The sequence below is a fragment of the Chiloscyllium punctatum genome, chromosome 29 (genome assembly GCF_047496795.1).
Source record: "Chiloscyllium punctatum isolate Juve2018m chromosome 29, sChiPun1.3, whole genome shotgun sequence".
In the NCBI taxonomy this organism is placed as follows: domain Eukaryota; kingdom Metazoa; phylum Chordata; class Chondrichthyes; order Orectolobiformes; family Hemiscylliidae; genus Chiloscyllium; species Chiloscyllium punctatum.
In genome coordinates this window covers 74,347,456-74,362,312 of record NC_092767.1, presented here as the reverse complement: position 1 = coordinate 74,362,312, position 14,857 = coordinate 74,347,456, and the positions used below count along the sequence as shown (strand labels likewise).

Below are 14,857 nucleotides of genomic sequence, written 5' to 3'. Positions count from 1 at the left end.
AGCAGACATGTGGAGAGTATTTAAGGAGCAGTTGTTGCGAGTGATGCACGAAATTGTTCCTCTGAGACAGGTCAGGAAGGGTAAGATTAAGGAACTTTGGATGACGAGAACAGAGGAGCTCCTTGTCAAAAGGAAGAAGGCAACTTACGTAAAGTGGAGTAAGCAACGATCTAGCACAGCTTTAGAGGATTACAGGCTTGCGAGAAAGGAACTCAGAAATGGACTGAGGAGAGCCAGGAGGCGGCACGAAAAAGGCTTAGGGAGAACCCAAAGGCGTTTTACTCATACGTGAGGAATAAGAGAATGGTCAGGGAGAAAGTAGGGCCAATCAGGGACAGCAGAGGGAACTTGTGCGTGGAGTCTGAGATAGGGGAAGCCCTAAATGAGTTTTTTGCTTCGGGTTTCACCAAGGAAAGGGATCTTGTTATGAATGAAAACTTTGAGGAGTTGGGATACAGTCTTGACCAGATCCAGATTGATGAAGTTGATGTGCTGGAAATTTTGGAAAACATTAAGATTGATAAGTCTCCAGGGCCAGATCAGATTTATCCCAGGCTGCTCCGGGAAGCGAGAAAGGAGGTTGCTAAGCCGCTGGCGAGGATCTTTGCCTCCTCACTCTCCACAGGAGTCGTACTGGAGGATTGGAAGGAGACTAATGTTGTTCCTCTTTTCAAGAAGGGGAATAGGGAAATCCCTGGCAATTACAGACCAGTCAGTCTTACATCTGTGGTCAGCAAAGCTTTGGAAAGAATTCTGAGGGATAGGATTTATGACTATTTGGCAAAGCATAGTGTGATTAAAGGCAGTCAGCATGGCTTTGTGAGGGGCAGGTCATGCCTCACAAACCTTATTGAGTTTTTTGAGGAGGTGACAAGACAGGTCGATGCAGGTCGAGCAGTGGATGTGATGTATATGGACTTCAGCAAGGAATTTGATAAGGTTCCCCATGGTAGGCTCATTCATAAAGTCAGGAAGTATGGGATACAGGGAGATTTAGCTATCTGGATTCAGAATTGGCTGGCTGACAGGCTGACAGAAAGTAGAGAGTGGTTACAGATGGAAGTCAGTGTTGAGTGGGGTCCCGTAGGGCTCTTTTTCTTGGGCCTCTGCTCTTTGTAGTTTTTATAAATGACTTGGATGAGGAGGTTTGGGGGGATTGGCTTATTAAATTTGCAAATGACACAAAGGTCGGAGGTGTCGTCAATAATATAGAGGGCTATTGCAGGCTGCAGCGCAATGTAGACAGGATGCAGAGCTGGGCTGAGAAGTGGCAGGTGGAGTTCAACCTGGATAAATGCGAAGTGATGCATTTTGGAAAGTCGAACTCAAATGCTGAATATATGATTAAAGACAGGATTTTTGGCAGTGTGGAGGAACAGAGGGATCTGGGTGTGCAAGTTGCCACCCAAGCGGATAGGTTGTTAAGAAAGCATATGGTGTTTTGGCTTTCATTAACAGGGGGATCGAGTTTAAGAGCGAGATTTTGCTACAGCCCTACAAGTCCCTGGTGAGACCACACTTGGAATATTGTGTCCAGTTCTGATCGCCCTACTATAGGAAAGATACAGAGGCTTTGGAGAGTGTGCAAAGAAGGTTAACCAGGATGCTGCCTGGACTGGAGGGTTTGCTTTATGAAGAAAGGTTGAATAAGCTCAGACTTTTCTCTCTGGAGAGGAGGAAGAGAGGAGACCTGATTGAGGTATACAAGATAATGAGAGGAATAGATAGAGTCAATACCCAGAGACTTTTCCCCAGGGCAGGATTGACTGGTACAAGGAGTCATAATTTGAAGATATTAGGAGGAAGGTATAAAGGAGATGTCAGAGGTAGGTTCTTTACGCAGAGAGTTGTGAATGCATGGAATGCGTTGCCAGCTGTGATGGTGGAAGCAGAGCCATTAGAATATTTAAGTGACTGCTGGACATGCACATGGATAGCTGAGAGTTAAGAGGTGCATAAGTTATTATATTTTACATTAGGATTAAATCTCGGCATAATATCGTGGGCCAAAGGGCCTGTTCTGTGTGGTACGTTTCTATGTTCTATGAGCCAAAGATAGGCAAGTAGGATTAGTTTAGTTTGGGAAACTCGGTCAGCATGGAGGAGTTGGACTGTTTCTGTGCTATATAGCTCTATGACTCTAGGTTAGGATGGTGAACGGCTTGGAGGGCAACCTGCAGGTGCTGAATCTTGCATCTCAAGTGAATGTCAAATACCTTATCTCGAAGAAAACTAATGGAGATTTTCCACTTGTACTGGGACCAAAATGTATCCTTAATAAACATCAACAAAAACAGCTGATCTGGAGCGTTTTAAAAAAAACACACAAGATATGGGCGTCAGTGGCTGGGCCAACATTTAGTGTCCCGTCCCTAGTTGCTCCTTGAGAAGGTGGTAGTTAGCTGCCTTCTTGAACCGCTGTGGTCCATTTGCTGTAGATTGACCCACAATGCTGTTGGGGAGGGAATTAATCATTAATCAATTGCTATTAGTGGGAGGTTGTCGGGCACAAGTTGGCACCCATATTTCTTACATTACCGCAGTGGAAACACTTTCAGAAAGTACTAAATTGGCTTTGGAAGGGTGTGAGGTTCTGACAGGCGCCAGAGAAATGCACATCCATCCCTGTACACAGATGGTAAACCTGTCTTTACAAAGTCAAGGGAGTGAAGCCATCACAGTTAATTAAGATTAGAAAACCAAGCTTTGGGGCTTTGCAGTGCTGATAAGGAGGCCAATCCTTTTGTACGGGTTGGGTTTTATTCTGCGAGACGAGCTGTCAAGACACTTTGGCGAAAACTCACAATGCACAATGAGCGGATTTAAACGATTGGTTGTGAGAAGCCTTCCCTGCGTTTATATGATGCCAGGGACTGCAGTCCATTTAAGGATTAAAAAGGCAAGGAGAACGAAAATGTCCTGTCGTGATGGGATGCCACTGAACCTGATTAAAGATCAACTTTGATCATAATCTCAATAAGCCAAGCGAGAGAGACGATGATACGGTTTAACAGATAGGGCGGTCGCTTCAGCACTCAGGGCATTCTGTCACTGCCCATTCCCATTAAACTGAGGACCAGGATCTTAGAAGCAGAGCTCAGGAAGAAAAAGAAAAAAGGGGGAGAACTTTCATTTAACTATCCCCTCTCATCCTGTGTCTTTACAAGTCCTCTCGGCCATGGGTGAGTGGACAATTTTGGAGAGGCTCCTGGAAGCTGCAGTCCAACAACACTCTACTATGATTGGAAGGTAAGATTCTGCTCTGAAAGGGGGAGGAGAGGAGAAGTGGGGTTTACTGGATTTATATTCACCCATCAGACCAAAAACCGCAGAGAAATCCCTGGCTACAATTTCTGTCAGACTTATTCACGCATTTAAACAAAAACAACATTAAATTAACCCTTGATTATTGGGTTCATGTGTGATTATATGGAGGGTTTAGCAAATTCTACAAATACCCCCTGGTTTTTGCCTGTCTGCTTGAATTTTGATGCACATGAATATTTTTGGTAATTTAGGGACTTAATGTCAGTTAACTATTATTCAGATAGCAATTAGATCAAACTAGATTCAAATTTGATTTTCCAAAACTATGATTACGAGTGTGGGATTGTGAATGAATGAATGATGATGTATTGAACTATTGAACTTTTACTAGCTTAGTTATTCAGCATAATATTCAGCCTGTGGAGATTTAAATTGAACTAATAAATTTGGAGTTGAAAGTTAACCCTAGTCATAATTACCTCAAAGCTATCGACCCTAATCTCTAGGGAAAGAAAGCTGCCATTTTAGCTAACATGTGAAGAAAAGTCTTTCTGAATAAGAGTCACATCCCATGACAACAGCAGGGATCATTTAAAACCAATTGGAAAGGTGATGCTGAGCTGCCCTTTGAACCACCACAGTCCACCTGGTATAGGAAGACCCACAATGCCATGAGGGAGGGAATTCTAGGATTTTGACCCAGTGACACAGAAGGAACGATGATATATTCCCATGTCAGGATGGTAAGTGGGTGCGGTGGGAACTTGCAAAGGGTGGTGTTTCTATGTATCTGCTGCCCTTGTCGTTCTTGATGGAAGTGGTCATGGGTTTGGAAGGCGCAACTAAGGAGCCTGGCAGTGCATCTTGTAGATGTAACACACTGCTGCTCCTGAGTGTCTGGGGTGGAGGGAGTAGATGCTTGTGGATGTTGTGCCAATCAAGCGGGCTGCTTTGTCCAGGATGGTATCAAGCTTCTTGAGTTTTTTGCAAGGTTTGTGAAGGTTTGTAGCTCAGGTTGAGGTTTAGGGTGTAGGTTTGCTCGCTGAGCTGTAGGTTTGATATCCAGACGTTTCATTACCTGGCTAGGTAACATCATCAGTGGCGACCTCCAAGTGAAGCGAAGCTGTTGTCTCGTGCTTTCTATTTATATCTTTCTCCTGGATGGGGTTCCTGGGGTTTGTGGTGATGTCATTTCCTGTTCATTTTCTGAGGGATTGATAGATGGCATCTAGATCGATGTGTTTGTTTATGGCGTTGTGGTTGGAGTGCCAGGCCTCTAGGAATTCTCTGGCATGTCTTTGCTTAGCCTGTCCCAGGATAGATGTGTTGTCCCAGTCGAAATAGTGTTTTTTTTTGTCCATGGAACAACCCATGGACAAAACCAACGTCATCTACAAAATTCCATGCAAGGACTGCCACAAACACTACGTAGGACAAACAGGAAGAAAGTTAGCCACCAGGATACACGAACACCAGCTAGCCACAAAAAGACACTATCCTCTCTCCCTCGTATCCCTACACACGGATGAAAAAAACCCACCATTTCGACTGGGACAACACATCTATCCTGGGACAGGCTAAGCAAAGACATGCCAGAGAATTCCTAGAGGCCTGGCACTCCAACCACAACACCATAAACAAACGCTTAGATCTAGATGCCATCTATCAATCCCTCAGAAAATGAACAGGAAATGACATCACCACAAACCCCAGGAACCCCATCTAGGAGAAAGATATAAATAGAAAGCAGGAGACAACAGCTTCGCTTCACTTGGAGGTCGCCACTGATGATGTTACCTAGCCAGGTAATGAAACGTCTGGATATCAAACCTACAGCTCAGCGAGCAAACCTACACCCTAAAGCTTCTTGAGTGGTGTTGGAGCTGCTCCCATCCAGGCAAGCGGAGAGTATTCCATCACACCCCTGACTTGTACCTTGTAGATAGTGGACAGGCTTTGGGGAGTGAACAAGTTATTCACTGCAGGTTTCCTCGCACCTGCCCTTGCAGCCACTATATTTATATGGCTAGTCCAGTTCAGGTTAACTTTTCATCCAACAGATCACATCCCTTAGTGGTTGCTCTGGGCATGTTGGCCTCAATTGAGTGTTGGGCTTGGATCTCTGGAGTGGGACTTGAACCCACAACCATCTGACTCAGGAGAGGCCCACTGAGCCTGGGCTGCATTATTAAAACAGACATTGTGAGGACATGTGTTGGTCACGATTAGAAGTTAAGATCAAGATGGGTTGACAGAAATGAGCCAAAGGGAGTTATGGGGCTGTGTAGAGTTGAACACACACAGCTATACCATTCTGAGAGACGAGGGAAGTGGACTGAAGAAATTGTAGGTGACTGATTTGAAATCAAGTCACCCAAAGTTAGTTTACTGGTTCAGTGCATTCCAAGGTAAGGATGAAATGTTTTCTTTGCTGTGTTCATCTTCCCTACAAACCTGCACCTCCTCCTCTGTACCCAGTGAGAAGACACTCATCCTATGAGTACCATTCATTCTCCACACTGCCCTCATCCTCCCTAGGGACATAGGAACAGGAATAAGCCATTCAGCCCCTTCAGCCTATTCCAATATTCAGTGAGATCATCCTAACTCCATATACCTGCCTTAGGCCCACATCTCTTAATACCTTTGATTAACAAAAAATTATCTATTTCAGATGTAAAATTATCTGATTTAGCATCACTCTAATTTGTGGGAGTGAGTTCCAAATATATACCACTCATTGTGTGTAGAATTGCTTCCTAACATCTCTCCTGAACTAGCCCTAAGAATCTCCAATCAATTGAAATAGTTCATTTTTATCTACCCTGTCTTTACCCAGTGTGTTAAAGCTGAACTTTGCCCTGTCCTTATTCTTGCCGTGATTATAATGAGGTCAGCCAGCTGGACATCATAGAATATGAGTTCCCTGATTGGGGCTGTTAACCTGGTCCAATCAGGGAACCCTGGCTGACAGATATAAACAGGAGTGTCCCTTGGAGAAGGAGCACATGGTGTCCACCAAAAAAACAGGAGTGTCAGAGGTTCTTTTCTCTGTGAGAGCTGGTTCTGAGGGAGCTGGGTCAGTGTCAAGGACTCTCCCTGTGTATATAAACTGTGACGGTGACAGGACACAGGTCTCTGTGAAGTTACTTCAATTCCCTTTGCTTTTATTCATTGTGTGGTGTTGCTGGCTAGGCCAGCATTTATTGCCCATCCCTAAATGTCCCTGGAGAAGGCATGATATGGAGATGCCGGTGTTGGACTGGGGTGTACAAAACTAAAAATCACACAACACCAGGCTATAGGCCAACAGGTTTAACTGGAAGCACTAGCTTCCAGAGTGCTGCTCTTTCATCAGGTCATCAACCTGTTGGACTACAACCCAGTGTTGTGTGATTTTTAACCTGGAGAGGGCGGTAGTGAGCTGCCTTCTTGAACCGCTGGAGCTAGGGAGGGAGTTCCAGGGTTTCGACCCAGTGACAGTGAAGGTACGGCAGATCTTTTTATCAAGTCAAGATGGTGTAGGGCCCGGAAGGGAACTTGAAAGGGGTGGGGGAACTCTTATGCACCTGCTGCCCTTGTCCTAAGGTGGTAAAGAACACCAATTTGGATGGTGCTGTCAAAGACACCAAATATGCACTTTCTTCAGTAACCATGTAGCTCTTAGCCTTTTTGAAAGCTTATTTATTCCCACAAGATTTACACCACTGGCTAGGTCAGCATTCACTGCTCATCTCTTATCGCCTCAAGGGCTGTTCTTACCTGGATTGGTCCAAACACCAGGCCAGACCCACAGCAACATGGCTGACTCCTAACTGCTGTCAGCAAGAGACTCATCGCTATTCAGGTCAGCAAGTAAATGCAGGTCTTCCTGGCCAACACTCCATAAAATAATTTATTTATAAATCAAGTATTTATGCATTCGGCAAGTATAATGGATGGTAAACGACTTCGATAACAAAATTTCTGGATTAACTGGAATGGGGGTTCCTTAAAGATCTGTATTTCCTCAGCATGACCTCTTAAAGAGCTGTACAAGCAATGTAATTAAGTGGTGTTGGAAAGCATGACTGTGGCATGCAGGGCTTCTATAATGCGGTTGTGCACTCTTGTAACATTTACGAGGTTGGACAACATTTTCTCAACCATCCCAAGTGTGCTAAGAATGACACTAACCACCAATTTAAGTTTGTCAATTGTGCTTGTAATGAGACTCACTTACTCTTGCTAGAATCATATACATTTATTTCTTTTGGAGGGATCTGTCCCCTGCACACAAAAGGATAATGTTCAGGCGTTGCACTATTTTTTAATTAGACCAAAGTATAGGTCTCTGGTGCATTTCCCACATGACTGCCTCGACCAATCAGATTTGACTTGCTGACCAATCAGCACCCTTTCTTCGTGCAGTATAAATTGTTGTTCCCTTAGAAATTTAGCATTCTTGCATCTGTCCTGATGATCACAGAATGAACAGCTTCAGCAATGCAGTATCGTTTATAAAAATTTGACCCAGTAAATTCTCACTTTATTCTTAGGATCCTCCTCACAGTAGTGGTGATCTTCCGAATCCTAATCGTTGCCATTGTAGGGGAGACGGTTTATGAAGATGAGCAGGCCATGTTCATGTGCAACACTCTTCAGCCAGGCTGTAACCAGGCCTGTTATGACAGAGCATTCCCCATCTCTCACATCAGATACTGGGTCTTCCAGATCATACTGGTGTGCACGCCTAGCCTCTGTTTCATCACGTACTCTGTGCACCAGTTGTCTAAGCAGAAGGAGAAACATTTCTCCATGCTCTGTCCACTTCTGGATCAGGATTCTGCCAGGGCATCCATGGAACAGAAGGAGGATAAAAGGCCGAAATGTAGTATTGTCAATGGGGCCCTGGGCCAGAGTCCTGAAGGACATCCAAAGGTACTGGATGCAGACTACATAGAAGGCAAGAAGCTATCTAATTTCTCAGGTTGGATCAGTAGCAAAAGCATGAAGATGAAACGTCAGGAGGGCATCTCAAGATTTTACATTATCCAGGTAGTCTTTAGGAATGCCTTGGAGATCGGCTTCTTGATGGGACAATACTTCCTCTATGGGTTCAGCGTTCCTGCAATCTTTGAGTGTGACCGGTATCCATGCGTTAAAGAGGTGGAATGTTATGTGTCCCGGCCAACAGAAAAGACAGTCTTCCTGGTCTTCATGTTCGCCGTCAGTGGCATCTGCGTGGCTCTGAACCTCGCGGAGCTCAACCACCTGGGCTGGAGGAAGATCAAGGCGGCCGTCAGAGGGGTACAGGCCAAGAGGAGGTCTGCGTTTGAGGTTAGGAAGAAGGCCCTGCCCTATTTCAGCAGCCAGGGGAGGACCCAATCCAGTGAGTCTGCATACGTTTGAGTGGCGTTTGTCCCTTTAAACCCAAAGCCAACGAAGTACCTTGGAAGGAATACCTCACCTTGGCAAAAAATCTCTGTTTGGTTCACGGCTGCGGTGTTTCTTTGTAAAATGTGCCCTGTTAGTAAAGAAATTTAAGTAGCTTGAAGAGAGCTCACATCTAATGGATCTCAGGAAGAAGAAAAACTGTTTAGGATGTGCTTTTTATGGCCACTCGATCTCCGAAATCACTTTACAGCCAATGATGTATTTTTATTGAAGTATAATCACAGTTGTAATACAGGACGCATGGCAACCAATTTGCATACAGAAAGCTCCCACAAACAACACTGACAATGGGTGGATAATCCAGACTCCTCTGTGGTATTGACTGAGGGATAAATATAAGCCTAGACCCCGGGGAGAACATGTCCACTCTTTGTGAAAGTGCCATGTCAGCTTTTACATCTACCTGAGTGTGTGGTGGGAATTCTATTTAAAGTCTCATCTAAATGACGGCACCTCTGATAGTGCAGCACTCTCACAGTACCAGATTAAGAGCACTGGGGGTAGTGACAACTTCAAATCATTTTTTGGTGGATTGCTAAGCTTTTGTTCTTGCCATTGTATTAGAATTAAAACAGAATATCCTTTATTGTCACTTGTACTCAAGTACAGGAGTACAATGAAAAGTTTTACAATGTCACCTCTTATAGCACCATCTATAAGTACCCAGGTACAAATCTTAGATACAAAAAGAGGAATAAAGAAGAAAAGTATTTGCAATACTTTATCGTGATTCACAGAATAAGTTGGAAATAAGATATAGTTAAAAGGTTTGACATTACGGTCAGATGAACAAGTCACACATAAACAATACATTGCAGTAGCTCAGTGCAGGGGCTTCCCGATGTGATCTGACCACCCACACCAAACCCCAGTCCAACAATTATCCCTGCGCCACTCCAGGCCTCCAGTCTGCTCAGCACCAGCTCTCAGCTGCTCCAAGGGAAGTTTTCTCCGGATTTGTTTCTCCCTCACTGGCCTCCACTCCGGGACTCGCTCCCCCCCTCACCTGCATCCACTCCGGGACTCGGTGCCCCCCTCACCAGCCTCTGCTCTGGGACTCACTCCCCCCCCTCACCAACCTCTGCTCTGGGACTCGCTCCCCCCCCCCCCCCCCCTCACCAACCTCTGCTCTGGGACTCACTTCCCCCCCCCACCAACCTCTGCTCTGGGACTCGCTCCCCCCCCCCCTCTCACCAACCTCTGCTCTGGGACTCACTCCCCCCCCTCACCAACCTCTGCTCTGGGACTCGCTCCCCCCCCCCCCCCCTCACCAACCTCTGCTCTGGGACTCGCTCCCCCCCCCCCCCCCACCAACCTCTGCTCTGGGACTCGCTCCTCCCCCCCCCCCCCCCCCCCTCACCAGCCTCTGCTCTGGGACTCGCTCCCCCCCCCCCCCTCACCAACCTCTGCTCTGGGACTCACTTCCCCCCCTCACCAACCTCTGCTCTGGGACTCGCTCCCCCCCCCCCCCCCCTCACTAACCTCTGCTCTGGGACTCGCTCCCCCCCTCACCAACCTCTGCTCTGGGACTCGCTCCACCCCCCCCTCACTAACCTCTGGGACTCGCTCCCCCCCTCACCAACCTCTGCTCTGGGACTCGCTCCCCCCCCCCCCCCCTCACTAACCTCTGCTCTGGGACTCGCTCCCCCCCTCACTAACCTCTGCTCTGGGACTCACTTCCCCCCTAACCAGCCTCTGCTCTGGGACTCGCTTCCCCCCCTCACCAACCTCTGCTCTGGGACTCGCTCCACACCCCCTCCGCCTCACTAACCTCTGCTCTGGGACTCGCTTCCCCCCCTCACCAACCTCTGCTCTGGGACTCACTCCCCCCCCCCTCCCCTCACTAACCTCTGCTCTGGGACTCGCTTCCCCCCCTCACCAACCTCTGCTCTGGGACTCGCTCCACACCCCCCCCGCCTCACTAACCTCTGCTCTGGGACTCGCTCCCCCTCCCCCTCCCCTCACTAACCTCTGCTCTGGGACTCGCTTCCCCCCTTCACCAACCTCAGCTCTGGGACTCGCTCCACCCCCCCCCCCCCCCTCACTAACCTCTGCTCTGGGACTCGCTCCCCCCCTCACCAACTTCGTACGGTTGAGGATGGTGGGATTTCTTTTCAATTAATCTGATTCTGAGGAAGATCTCAAGAACAAAAACAGCATTGAGGAGCTAACTAGCATTAAAAAAGCAAGAGAGAAATGCTGCAACATTTTTCGAGTGAGAAGTGGCGTTTTAATTTCAAAGAAACTTCGATTCCAATCAGGCTGTGTGTGTGGTAGTCCCTCAGAATGAGGGTGATGCTTTCTCACAGAAGGGAAAAAACAGTAGGTGGAAATATTTAATGCAGAAAGGGTGTTGAATTGTGGCTACCCCATGGTTTGGACTCACTAGGAAACTCTCCCACTCTTATCGCCTGCCAATAGTGCATCAGAAAACTGTACAGATTGATAACCTAACTGTTTAGTCACGTTATGATCCACCTCTCATGACCATCAAGTCCTGCAGTGGGACATAAACCCAGAGCTTCTGGCCTAGAGGTAAGGACGTTCCCCACTGCATTACAAGAGTTCCTGTTCCAACATGCTGCGGAAGCAGAAACATTTTTGAAACAACATTGTCAGGATAAAGCTTAATAATGGTGGCATGGTGACTCAGTGGTTAGCACTGCTGCCTCACAGCGCCAGAGACCCGGGTTCAACTCCCGCCTCAGGCAACTGTCTGTGTGGAGTTTGCACATTCTCCCCGTGTCTGCGTGCGTTTCCTCCGGGTGGTCCGGTTTCCTCCCACAGTCCAAAAAATGTACAGGTCAGGGTGGATTAGCCATGCTAAATTGCCCGTAGTATTAGGTGAAGGGGTAAATGTAGGGGAATGGGTCTGGGTGGGTTGCTCTTCGGAGGGTTGGTATAGACTTGTTGGGCCGAAGGGCCTGTTTCCACACTGTAAGCAATCTAAAATCATCACTCTAGAACTGAATCAGTTTCTGCTTCCAAATAATGTGTTTTAATTCTGGTCTGACCTTTGTGCTTAGCTGATATCTACTTATCTGTTCAGTCAGTATTTTAGTGGCGTTCAATCACAATGAAACCACATCTGTGAGGAAATAAAAATTTGTTTTCAATTATACCAGGCTGATTCCTGGTAGAGGTCAGTAAAGAGAGAGAGATTGAGTAAGAGAACAAGCGAGAGACAGAGAGAGAGAGAGAGAGAGAGAAAACAAGTGGAGAAGGAGGTTGAGTAGGAGAGCAAGTGACAGGCAAGGAGAGAAAGAGAGAGCATGTGGGAGGGTTGAATTGGAGATTAGGTGATAACAAGTGAGGGACAGAGTGAGAAAGAGAAGAGAAACAGAGGGGCAGAGTGTCTGAGTGAGAGAGTAAGCGGAAGGGTAGTGAAAAACAAATAGGATTTGATGAAAGTTTGTAATTTATAAGTCTAATTTTAAAATTTGGATTCTAATGTGGACAGACTATGCGTATCTTTAAGATTGATTTGATAATGTAAGTGTTAAGAAATGAGGAAACGTAGTTTTATTTTCATTTTAGGTTTTGAATTCTTTCAGTGGTGGTGGGTTGTCTGGAGCTGATATGCATTTAAATGAAGCCATCAAAAAAAACTGTTGAGGTGAACATTTCGGGGTTTTAGAAAACAAGGGTGGAAGAGTGGAAAATAATTGGCGGTTGCGTAGCAACAAAGTGTCCTATGATACAGGGAGACAGAAATAGAAACAAGTTTCCTTTCAGAAGGAGAGAGAGAGAGAACTATCCAGAAGGCCGATGAGTGGTCAGGTTTTTTTTCCCAGCGAGAGTAGATAATTCAGGGAAAAAGCCTGTACCAGCAGCAATGCAATTTGGCAGTCTTTACAACAGTCGGGGCAGGAGAAAAGGAACAGAGTGGTTTACTTTCAGTAAGAGAAAAACTCCAGAAGCAGAAGGCTGTGGATGAGGAATTTAATGAATTCATGTTAAGAAATATGTGAGCTGTTTGTTTCAGGGTCTTGGGAGGACACATCAACACAAGGAATAGCATCAAATAACTTAAGATATTTGCTGGAAAGAAACCAAATACAGCCACGCCAACTGAACTAGGAACTTTAAACTGGAAGTAGACTAATCCTTTACTGAGGTTTGAGTATCAAAAAGGTTGTTATTGAGGATAACAGGGTTGAATCTTCATTTCTGACTTTTCTGGTAAGACCGTTTCAAATAATTTTTATATCATGTAAGACAGTTTGTATTTACTTCACTTTTGTATGTAAGAAACATTTATGTTCCTTTGTTAAAAGTACATTGGCAGCCTCTTGTGAATGTATTCAGTGACTGACCACCACAGCAAACAACTTGCAAAAATAAAGCTTACGGTTTCTCAAGCCAGGTTTAACTCTGGGAGCTGACTTCAACAGTATTACTAATCATCTGAGATCGTTAGAAGAGACAGTGAAAAAAGCAGAGAGATACAACACAAGATTGGAAGTGGGAGAGAAGCTGAATACAAAGTGCTGAGAGAGGCTTAATGTGAGAGGGTCAGGGAAAAAATGAGTGAAGGAAGTGCAAAGAGAGAGAGAGACTATAAGACCTAAGAGAGAGAGAGAGAGAGAGAGACATGCACACACATTGTTGCTATCAAGCTGTTGTCTTTATGTAAATGTAAGAATTGCAATTGCATTTTAGATCTTGGGAGTCCTTTGGTATTTTGCAGATTAACGGTTGGGGAGCTTCAAGCTGAGAGTTTGGACAGCTGCCTTTAAGGAGAATTGCTGTCAGGGATAGCTTGATGCCAGCTCCGGCCACATGCTGTCCTCAATTTAGAGATGGCTCATCACTATTTAAAACTTCTAAATGTACAGAGTTTTCTGAATGCCATATTTTTACTGCTTACCCATTGTATGTCAAACAAAAAGATATCACAATGTCTTTACTTCATATTGTAACAATTTATCAATAAAACATTTTTAAAAGTCTTATGATTGTGTGCATTCTGTGTGAACTTTTTCTATTATAAATGTTCCAGTTCACTATAAAGGGGGAGACAGTAGTGGTAATGTAGTAGTAAGCCAGGAGTCCAGGTTCTGGGGAGAAAATGTCAAATCCCACTGTAGCAGATGGTGAAATTTCAGTTGAATAAAAACCCAGAGACCATTGTAAATCACTCCAAGGTTGAATGCACTGTTAGTAGCACTCTGGCTGTCCAGGACCAGACATGGATAAGCTGACTGTGTTTGTGGATCCATAATACAGTTCACTAATGTTCTTGAGGGAAGGAACTCTGCTGTCCTTATTAAGTCTCTGAATTACATGTAACTCCAGACCCACCGCAACATTTGGGCAATAAATGCTGACCTAGCCAGTGATGTCCACATCCCATGAACAAACAATTCAAAACAACTATATAAACCTGACACACTGCATTACTGAAGGTGGTTCTGAACATTAGTTTTGTAATGTGGAGGTGGCAGTGTTGGACTGGGGTGGATAAAGTCAGAAGTCACATGACCCCAGGTTAATGTCCAACAGGTTTACTTAAAATCACAAGTTTTCAGAGTGCTGTTCCTTTGTCTGCTAGAGTCATAGAGATGTACAGCATGGAGACAGACCCTTCAGTCCAACTCATCCATGCTGACCAGATATCCCAACCCAATCTAGTCCCACCTGCCAGCACCTGGCCCATATCCCTCCAAACCCTTCCTATTCGTATACCCATCCAAATGCCTCTTAAATGTTGTAATTGTACCAGCCTCCACCATTTCCTCTGGCAACTCATTCCATACACGTACCACCCTCTGTGTGAAGATGTTGCCCCTTAGGTCTCTTTTATATCTTTCCCCTCTCACCCTAAACCTATGCCCTCTAGGTCTGGACTCCCTGACCCCAGGGAAGACTTTGTCTATTTACCCTTTCCATGCCCCTCATAATTTTGTAAACCTCTATAAGGTCACCCCTCAGCCTCCGACGCTCCAGGGAAAACAGCCCCAGCCTGTTCAGCCTCTCCCTATAGCTCAAATCCTTCAATCCTGGCAACATCCTTGAAATCTTTTCTGAACCCTTTCAAGTTTCACAACATCTTTCCGATAGGAAGGAGACCAGAATTGCATGCAATATTCCAACAGTGGCCTAACCAATGTCCTGTACAGCTGCAACATGACCTCTCAACTCCTGTACTCAA

At 45.6% G+C, this 14,857-nt stretch overlaps 1 protein-coding gene across 1 annotated transcript; it reads left to right on the top strand.

Moving 5' to 3' along the window:
- Positions 1-3,009: 3,009 nt before the first annotated feature.
- On the top strand, positions 3,010-9,660 carry LOC140454372 (gap junction delta-2 protein-like). Its single transcript, XM_072549084.1, has 2 exons — positions 3,010-3,249; positions 7,806-9,660. The coding sequence occupies exons 1-2, from the start codon at positions 3,179-3,181 to the stop codon at positions 8,656-8,658; spliced, it is 924 nt and encodes a 307-aa protein (XP_072405185.1). The 5' UTR covers positions 3,010-3,178; the 3' UTR covers positions 8,659-9,660.
- Positions 9,661-14,857: the final 5,197 nt, after the last annotated feature.

Bases quoted from the DNA above. Each gene is read 5' to 3' on its own strand.
- LOC140454372 (XM_072549084.1), top strand. From the start codon at position 3,179: ATGGGTGAGTGGACAATTTTGGAGAGGCTCCTGGAAGCTGCAGTCCAA. The intron at 3,250-7,805 runs GTAAGATTCTGC...CTTTATTCTTAG, and splicing joins CACTCTACTATGATTGGAAG to GATCCTCCTCACAGTAGTGG.